This window comes from Ictalurus furcatus, chromosome 20 (assembly GCF_023375685.1).
Source record: "Ictalurus furcatus strain D&B chromosome 20, Billie_1.0, whole genome shotgun sequence".
NCBI lineage: Eukaryota > Metazoa > Chordata > Actinopteri > Siluriformes > Ictaluridae > Ictalurus > Ictalurus furcatus.
This window is the reverse complement of record NC_071274.1, coordinates 16,356,345-16,366,504: the sequence shown is the minus strand read 5'-3', so window position 1 is coordinate 16,366,504 and position 10,160 is coordinate 16,356,345. Positions and strand designations below refer to the sequence as shown.

Below are 10,160 nucleotides of genomic sequence, written 5' to 3'. Positions count from 1 at the left end.
CCTCACTAATACCACATCCAGCAGCAACCTTAAACTTATCACTCCTATATCACACACCCCAAAAGTGTTCTACTCTTTACTTAGTCTTTTTTTTTTTTTTCCAAGTATGTGTATTGTAATGACCAACAGTGCTCTGTTCCTGCCTCTGTGAACAGTATGCAAAGCTGGCCATCTCTCTGAAAGTACCTGGAGGAGGGGGGAAGAAGAAGAAAGCTCCCAGTGCTCCACAGGGGGGCGCTTCAGGAGCGCAGGCTGCAGAGGATGAGGATGAGTACGAAGGAGGGCTGTGTTAGATTAATCTGGGAAACGTCAGCACTTCCATGTGCACCTGAGCGAGAAAGAGAGTGACGGAGAAAAGAAGAGAGCGTATAAATTATAGAGAACGGTACAAGAATAACAAAACATACAGTATCTCACAAAAGTGAGTACACCCCTCACATTTTTGTAAATATTTGATTATATCGTTTCATGTGACAACACTGAAGAAATGACACTTTGCTACAATGTAAAGTAGTGAGTGTACAGCTTGTGTAACAGCGTAAATTTGCTGTCCCTTCAAAATAACTCAACACACAGCCATTAATGTCTAAACCGCTGGCAACAAAAGTGAGTTCACCCCTAAGTGAAAATGCCCAAATTTACACTGTTACACAAGCTGTACACTCACTACTTTACATTGTAGCAAAGTGTCATTTCTTCAGTATTGTCACATTAAAAGATATAATCAAATATTTACAAAAAATGTGAGGGGTCTACTCACTTCTGTGAGATACTGTATATACGTTGTGACTTCCCCAGTGTGCAGAGTGGATTCCCTCCAAGTCCTGAGTGAATGACTTTATTTTCGGTGTCTAGACTCTTCAGTCCAGCTCAGACGAAGCTCACTGTAATGTCGAAGGAATACTTCAGCACTGTTAATCCAATCTCTCAATACTGCATCTGTAACAAATGTATAATTACCACAGACAAGAAATTTCCCTGTACAAGGCGGGGGAAAAAAACATCAGAAAACCTGTTTACTCAAAATTCACTTAAAATGTAAGCCTGTTAATGTGAAACACTTATTTTTATAGAACACTTAAGTTTTTCAGTCTATGGTTTGTAAATTAAACTTTATTTTTTGTAAAAAAACAAAAACAAAAAAAACTTCATTTTCACAGAGATTTTTGAAGAGTCCAAATTTGCTTTAATAAATTACACTTATAAGCACAGAACGGCTGCATTTACAGCACTATGGATACCACAAAACCTTTGTGAAAGCACAAGTCAACAGAGTTTTGACTCTTTTTACCGTATTTTAAAATGTTGGAAAATGCCATTTTTAAAATGATATAATATTATATTATATAACAGCTTTGCTAATACTTTCTTTCATTTGTTTCATGCTACAGTCTTTATTTTTAAGGTATAACGGGCGTCTCATTTGCATTTCAGTTATACGGCTGAGCGACATGACAAAAAGTATCATATCACGATGCTTGAGGACGCGATGTGGATCACGATACGTGACCTGGCTAACAAACTGCCTGCAAAACAGTAGTGAAATAAGCAAAAAAAAAGTTAAACTGAGGTTGACGAAACTTTTCTTGAACGCTTACAAAGACAAAGAAGATTACATTTTTAATAAAAAAAGACATCAAATACATCACCATATCCAACGATATCTCGGAAAAGTGCATCGCGTAATCATTTATCACGATATCGATATATCGCCCAGTCCTATTTAGTTATATAGTTGCGTGTGCTTATTCCGTAAGTGAGTTTTCAGTAAATAGTTTTTCTAGTACAGAAATTGTAGTCTGTGGAAATATGCAATAGAGATCAGAGTAAAAAAAAAAATACTGGAGTATTCCTTTAATAAATATAAAAACATAACCCAAAAGCTATTTTTGTTCATAGATACAAATGTTAAATATTAGTTTATTTACCAAAATGTCTTTTATCACGTATATCTTATATGTACTATGTTAAAACTAAGGTATTGTCATGTGTACAGTATCCTGTATCATGTTTATGTGTTGCTGTTTTAAATAGAGACCAATTTGTAAAATTGTGAATATCAGATGGTTTATGTAGTCATATGTAAATGACGTGAGGTACAGTAATGCATTCGTTGTGTTCTTGAACTTGGCCAACGCTGACCGATGTCTTTTCGTCTTATTAGTTTCGAGTCTCAACTATCCCTTTAACGTGTAGCTATCAGGAAAAAAAAAAAATATGATTGTGCACAAATGCTGGAAATGTGTCGTATTTAGTTAAGCAAGCTTCCGGTGAGCTACCATTATTAGGGACGAACACTTTAAACGTTTCTTTCCAACGCTATTTAAAATGGACATGTAAAATTGAGCTCGAGTTCCTACTAACGATGGGAATTCCAGCTCTGTTCAGTGATTCAGATTATTTGGTTCAGCTCACCGATATGACTCGACTCCCACACGACTCCTAAAGTCTTTTTCATTCTATTCTGCACTATTTCTAGACAGTTTGCAATATTTTAAGCAGTGGTTGTTCATCTTTGCTTAACTATGGCTAAAATTGTTCTACCATCTAATTAACAAAATAACATTACTCAGTACATTAGCAATGCATTTTTACAAAATCCGTTTCAAATCGTTGTAAAATCAGCAAAGCACTACAAGTATGCATTGACAACTACAGTGTTTGTGCATTCATGTTGGTTTTTTTTTTTTTTTACCGGTTGTGTGTGTGTGGTGCATTAAGAAGATTATTCTGATAAAGTGATCTGATGTACGCAAGCTGGCTCGGGAGCTTTCCCTAAAAGAGCCGACTCGAAGAGCTGACTCGTCTGCGAAGGACACGTCGCGATTTCCTACACTGTCAGAGTGCGAAGAACACCAAATGGGTATTAATTTCCATGTGTTGAAATGATTTTAGTTTGGAAACTGGGTTAAAATTAAAGTTCGGATCAGATCTCGTATCTGTGTAGCTGCATCCGTTAGGACAAAGGTAAAAGGAGTTTTAGAAATAAATATCAGGGCCTCATTTTTGCGTCGTGATGTGACATTTAACACTGTTTAACACCGAAACCTGATTGACTTTTAGGAGTAAAGCTGTGCTTTTGTAATTCCTACAGTTCATATCCAAGAGTTATTATCCATTCAGATCCCCAAAGACATGAGGCTGGAGAATCATATGAAAAAAAATCCTGATGTGAAGGGGGTTCCTCTGTCTAATACATTCCTCTGATGCTAATGATTAGTGTATGCACAGCAATAAACACCTTTGTCGGTGCACAGTACCTGGTCTTGCTCTTGTGTGTGTTGAAAAATGAAGAAGAGAAGAAAGCGGTACTTCAGTTCTTCAGTTTCATAATAGGAGTAGGCTGATAGATGTAGCACAAATCCATGAAATAATTTTCCTTTTCAACACCTATACGTATTCCGGTATACATCCTGTGTGCTGAGAGCACTAAACATTTTTTCGTTCTTATTTATATTTGATGAGGCTGTAGAGTGTGGAGTTGAACTCCCGCCCTTTTCCCTCTTTAGTCCATCATTACTATATGCAAGTGCAGTTGTTGCTGAGATATATATATATATATATATATATTTTTCCCCCCACTGGGTCTTTATGAGTGCATTAGTGGGCAGCAGAGTTGCAGTGGAGTGTTTAAGATGTACAACATGGCATCAGCACTACAAATAAAGTGTAACAACTCGATACATTTGCCTCCTCCACTACAATCGGGTTAAACAGATTTACTCCGGGTTTTTGACTACACGTTCCTGTAAATAACAGAACAACAACAACAACAACAACAAAATAAAGGAATCATTTTGTACTTTAAGAGTGCAAATAAAATGTACAGAGGAGAATAACGGTGGCCTTCTGATATGTGCTTTATTTGAAGGTTATCGCTTGTCTCAAGCTCTTCTTTTCCATCCTGACATTCTGCTACACAGCAAACTTAATAAAGCTTCACATTTCTTTGTCCCTGGAAAAGCATATGTACATGTGATGTAATGAAAACACCTCATGTTTAAATAGTAATTAGTCTCTCATGCTAGAATGGCTTTAAATAATGCATAGTTCTGGGGGTTAAGTTTCATTAATGCTCTTCTCCCAGTATTCTCCTAGTGTCTCCGCGATTGTGCCAAGAACACTGGGACGTGGAGGTCGAACTTAGAAGAAAACTCGAAAATTGTAAACTGCAAAGTGCTGCCTCTTTGGAAAAAAAAAAAGCAAAGACAGCCCTTTCCTGTGCATAAATACACACTCCCACTGATATACTGTATGTACAAATCAGCCCAGTATACCCCCCCTCCCTTTTTACATTTTTTAATTTTGTTTTTTATATAAATGCATCAGTTTTCATATTGCTTTACCCCTTCCATACGAGTCATTATCTTTATCTTCACATATAGGGCTATATCTTTCTGACAAACATGATATCTCCCAATACTTGCACATCATAAAAAACGTTCATGCTCCATAGACTTCAACCAACCACATATAGTCATTAATCAGCACTGCATAATCAGTTTTACGACCTTTCTTTCTTCGCCATCTTACCACTGTGCATAAGGACAGTGCTCATTGGTGCAGATTCAAATTCTTGCCCAGTCCAACAGCTCTAATACGCAATGGAAAAGAGGACATCTCATGATGAAATGACCGGCGTGTGTTCCTGAGAAAAGACATTGAATGAATGCAAACGCAATTATTTGTACAAACTAAATAAGGCATGTGTAGATTGTCGGGTGATTGCTGTTGTGTGTCGGTCCAACCGTCTGAAAAAACAAACAAACAAACAAAAAAACAAAACAAGTGTTGCCTCTCGCAGCTCAGAAAATAAAGCACTTAGTAATAAGGTCTGTTGGAAGTCAACTCAAGTCCTCAGACTCTGATCTTTAAATCACACAGGGATTTGTTGACCCGCCTTGTCAATCAAACATGATGGACGGCCCCCTGGGCTCATGCACTCCTAGCTGCGAAGGGTTGCTTTTTTGCAGTGACGCATGACGGGAAGTAGTCGTGTCTATTAAGCCCTTAATAATGTACAGTTAGCTACAGATCAGTGATCTCTCCCACGCTACGTCTGATAAAAGTACTGTTTATGTGAGAGGCCAAGAACTGCAAAATGCAGCTAGTTGCCAATTTCGGCTGGCGTCTCATCCAGCTGTTCAAAACCCCAGCCTTGTGCTTCTCCATGTCGATCAGGAACTCCTCATGCACTGAGTGTCCTTGTCCATGACATTACACTTATCCGCCTCACTTGTTCTTCTCCCTGGTCCATTTGATCATGGTCTCTGGAGAGCGGTAGAGGAAGATGAGCTTGGAGTAAAGGTCTTCCTCCAGGTCCAGCTCTCCTGTTTCTCGGACGAGGAAGATGTCGGTGCAGAGTTTGAGGATGCGGTCCACATTGGGCAGCTCCTCGAACATGATGGTATGCGAGATTCCGCTGAAGAACTCACGCACAAACTTGCCGATCACCAGCACCACGGACATGTACAGACCCATGATGCTGAGAGGAGAGAAATGCAGCTGGTTAAATCTAATCTTGGCTTCAAAACCACACACACACATAATACATTCTGTATTTGTGCTATTTTAAATTTTTCATTTAATATGCTCAGTCTCTACTTCTATGGAAACATTTTTTGTGAATTATAACCTTATACCACAGCATGATTGAATTCTCGATTCTGATTGGTCAGAATGTGTTTATATATATATATATATATATATATATATATATATATATATATATATATATATATATATATATAAAACAGCAGCTCTGACACTAGTTCTAGCTGCAAGGCTTACATTAATGCACTTGTTCTACTACATTATCATTTATCATTTACAACCCCAATTCCGAAAAAGGTGGGACAATATAGAAAATGCTAATAAAAACAAAGAGGAGTGATTTGTAAATGTACTTTGACTTGTATTTAAACAAACAAAAAACGTGTAAAGACAGGGTATCTGATGTTTTACGTAATCAACTGCATAGTTTTTTGAAGATGTTTATATTGAAATTGATGCAACATTTTTATTGCCAATATTTCAATGTTACAGTGTAATTAAAAAGAATGATGTGGTTTTTTTTTTCGGGATATTCACACGTGCGTGATGTGGTGTCCCACTTTAACTACTTTAGGTCACACTAGCAGCTCCCGTTCTCTTGATTTTCTGCTTCCAAAGCTAAGGCGAAAGCCAACACTCGGCTAATAGTCAGTAAGAACGTTACTGCTTACAGCTTGCATATCTCAGCACAAAAAGCACTCAGAAAAAAAATTCTATCTATGACACATCTTCAAATTTTCCAGGACTTGTTGAAAGCTTGATTTTTTTAAATATATTTCCATCCAGTGTGATGGATGTAGTGAAAATGACTGTAGTTATGTAGAGGTGGGGGGAAAAAAAAAAAATGAAGGTTCATGTCCACTTACCCATATCCAGCCAGAAAGCCTAGACTAGGAGGGCTGACTTGATCACTGAGGATATAGAGATTCAGTCCAGCCTTTTTCTGTAGCTTGATTTTGCCTGGCTTGGTCTCGTTCACAATCCACCACTCCTGAAGCTTTCCTGTAGTGTTGTCTTGGCCTAGAGTCAGGGTGATGTTTTCAAAATCTGGAACAGAGAGTGAGAGAGTGAGAGAGAGAGAGAGAGAGAGAGACATGAGGGGGCTCATTTACTTTATTTCAATACCCAATGGGTAGTTTACATAAACCAGTCACTTGAACTTTCACCTATTTCTGTATTTAAGAGTAGTTATATCCTATTTAACAACATACATTCAAGGGAACACAAAGTGATAAAAAGATTGTTCAATAATGGATTTTGACTAATTACACAATGATCTCAGGCCTGTTACTGCCTTACCTGCACTCAGCTGATCGATGGGTTTAGCGTTGGCGTCACTGGGCGCACGCAGATATCTTGGGAAAATATTTTTGATCAGCCTGAAATCGTGCATTTTGGAACACATTAGACAATTTTCCGCTAATCTTTCGAAATGCTGAAGCATGTCATCAAAGAACTGCTAATAAACCAAGTCGCTAAAAGCGTGCACTCACACAGACGATGTTTTGTTATTTAACAGTCTCACAAGATTGTCTTTAGTGTCCTTCTCCAGGGTGATGACGTGCTTGCCTGTTGCCGTCTCTGATTTCGCTCCTAAGGATGAGTTCCTACATAAAACACACAAACAAAATATACCTAAAGACAGCTTTCGTATAAAGAAAGACCCTTTTTTTACCCAGGATTACTGAGCAGCAGTCTTACATGTGTTAGCTAATTGGGATTTTTGGCATTTTATTATTATTTTTAGTCTGGATATAATTACAGAACACATTTTAGTTCAATAAAACTGCATCACTTTAGTCAATAAATATTTAAAGCTTTTGCTTAATATTCCTTTTAACATTTTCAAACAGCAAATGAATGAATTTCCCATGTTTTCATTTTATTTCTAAATGGATCATTGACTTTTTTCTCCTTCTTTCATATGCATACGCTAAATAAATGTTCTGCAGTGTCTAAAACAATAATAGGGCTACAGCTGGGTTTCTAACAGACTGCAGCTTTTTTTATATATAGGGAAGTGAGATTATTTATTATTTTGCATATGCCAGAAATTGAATTTCTGTGACTTTATTACATATTAAATATTAATAATATTTATAATTAAATATTAACAATAATTAAATATTGTTATAATTAGACACAAGACAGACAGACACAAAAAAAAATCAGTTTTACGTTTCGGTGATAAAACATTTTACATAATAATGTCACTGCTAGGACTATATCTTTCTGCAACCACAAATCCTTAATGTTAACTTGCACAGTTAACTCCGCCCCTTCGCACACGACTGAGTGTATATCAAGCAGTGCATATTACATATCAATAAATGTGCGATAGTCAGTTTTCTTTTGTATTTCTTACTTGAACATATAACCTGTAAGGTATTTGGACCATGATAAAAAAACATGACCTCAGTGTACAAGTGTACTCTTAAGGTACGTTAACATAGACAGCAATTTGCCAGTCGCGGTACTATGAAATTGCCAGTAGGCGTTCCTACTACTGGTTGCCATAGTAACATTTATCAGTGGGTGGTGTAACTAGCATTCCACTTTTGACAACAAATCAGTGTTCTTGCCGCTAAAATGAAACATTCTGGAGGGAGAGTGTTTGTATATAAAATTCTCCAGTGTATATATGCATCATATCCTACGAGATGAAGGAGAAGCAGTGTGTGCTCTTTGCCATCGTGGCCATCTATCTGCAGTGAAAGCACAAGCGGTAGACTGCCTGGGTCCACGAAACAATTCGGACTCGCAGGCAGCATGGCGGATCACGGATCACGTGCGCTCGCCTGTCTTCACTCCCATTGGTAGTCACTGTTCTCAACTTTGTCGCATCAGTGGACACACCCACATCCAGGTGCCAATTCTTGCTGCCGCTCATGTCGCTGGACGTTGCCAGCTCTCGCTGAAAGTGGATGCTTTCCGGTCGCTTTGTCGCTGTGAGTTGCTTTATGTGCGAGTGTACTTTTACCCAATGCAACGTTATAATTTCTTTGTATTTTCCCTTTCTTGATTTTGCAAAGTTGGTCCATGAAGATGAGGGAAAAAATTTTACCAGTTGACTTTTATGGACATGTTTATCTTATTTTAATCTGATTACATTTCTTCTGACCTTTCAAATACAAAACAAATTTTAAAAAAAATTGTTTATAGTTTAGTTTCATTAGTGATCGTCAGTTATTATTCTAAAGTCCTGTATTATTAAAAAAAAAAACCTTTCATATTAAAACAAACTTTAATACCTGTGTGAAAGTCTAAAGCAAGACAAGATGGTGAGAAAACAGTATAACATGTCAACATTAACCCTTGCTCAACCTTGGCAAAAACTTAGCTTTACAAAAATGTTACAAAAAATTATTTTTACTCAATTTCCATTCCATTTCTGAATAGTTCTCTAGTGTTTACGACTGTCCTCTAGAGACAGATTTCAGAATCTGTAATGGTGATTAGCTACCAGGTCATTTTTCTACAATATAAAAGATTAAACAGTAAAGATTGTGAGCTATACCTCTGTATAGACCAGGCAATGGTTAAATGGAATTCACTAGTCTGGTTCAACATCTCAATGAGGTTTTTCCGGCTGGGTGGGCTGATGGTCCACAGCGAGTTGGAGCTTCCCTCTAGGTGGGCAATGGTAAGATCCTGATACACATAGGCCTCGAGAAACTGCAACGCTGTCTACACGGGGAAAAAAAACACCACCTTTCTTCAATCTGCCATCCGCCCTTAGATCCATTAAACTTTCATTAATTATTTAAAATAACTGCTGCTCATCATGAGGGATCATAAACTTCAATAAATGAATAGAAACAGAGTTGATCTAAATACACCAGTGAGATTATCCGCCTCAGATAAAGCATTATCTTGACTTCAAACATGGTCATATCTTGTATCAGGCAGACTGAGGTTAGTAAGTACTAGGAACTTACTGAATCTTTATAGGCATTATTGAACTCCTCAAACTTTTTCGAAGTTATGCTTATCAGGTCCTTCTGCTGAGCACTCATTGTGAAGATTGGCTAAAGAAATGCGTAAAGGGGATAAACAGATGGGTGAAGAACAAAAAACTGAAAACACATTTTCTGTTTGTACCATGCAATATAATGATATAAGGAGGTAAAGGTTTTAATAATATTACAGAGTACTAACGAGCACTCTCCTGGTGTATACATACCTGGAAGCCTCCGAGTGTGAGACTAAGAGAGACGTCGAGAGGTGCATTGACAACGCCTGCTACTGATTTGACCAGAGACATGAAGAGCAGAGGGAACCAGACGATGCAGATGAGCAGCATCACGATCATGCCACCCATCCCGTATTTCACCACCTTCTTCTTCTTCTGACCCCGAGGCTGAGGGTAACGCTGGAACACACACACACACCCACACACAATTAAAAAGTCAACAGAAACTTAGCTTGTTCTTCTATCTCAATTTGGCTCTCAATTGGATATACAGTCATCTGATTGATGGATCTGGATCCTATCCCGGGAACACTGGCTGTGACATGGGAGTACACCCTGAATGGCATGCCAGTGCATCACAGGGCACCGTACACACACACACACATTCACACATAGGGCCAATACAGATTTTCCT

The 10,160-nt window shown here is 37.9% G+C and overlaps 2 protein-coding genes across 2 annotated transcripts in view; one reads left to right on the top strand and one right to left on the bottom strand.

The window, feature by feature from the left end:
• napgb (N-ethylmaleimide-sensitive factor attachment protein, gamma b) overlaps positions 1 to 716 on the top strand; it is an 11,365-nt gene extending 10,649 nt beyond the window's left edge. The window contains exon 12 of the mRNA XM_053651019.1: positions 156 to 716. Coding sequence (XP_053506994.1) covers positions 156 to 293 — 138 coding nt within the window. The 3' untranslated portion in view covers positions 294 to 716. The remainder of the gene's footprint in view (positions 1 to 155) is intronic.
• A 2,881-nt stretch (positions 717 to 3,597) lies between these two features.
• Positions 3,598 to 10,160, bottom strand: part of LOC128623991 (piezo-type mechanosensitive ion channel component 2) — a 99,642-nt gene continuing 93,079 nt past the window's right edge. Inside the window, exons 48-54 of the mRNA XM_053651238.1 lie at positions 9,737 to 9,925; positions 9,492 to 9,581; positions 9,071 to 9,240; positions 7,047 to 7,160; positions 6,853 to 6,932; positions 6,420 to 6,600; positions 3,598 to 5,485 (exon numbers count right to left, since the gene is read on the bottom strand). Of these exons, the coding sequence (XP_053507213.1) occupies positions 5,233 to 5,485; positions 6,420 to 6,600; positions 6,853 to 6,932; positions 7,047 to 7,160; positions 9,071 to 9,240; positions 9,492 to 9,581; positions 9,737 to 9,925 (1,077 nt within the window). The 3' untranslated portion in view covers positions 3,598 to 5,232. The remainder of the gene's footprint in view (positions 5,486 to 6,419; positions 6,601 to 6,852; positions 6,933 to 7,046; positions 7,161 to 9,070; positions 9,241 to 9,491; positions 9,582 to 9,736; positions 9,926 to 10,160) is intronic.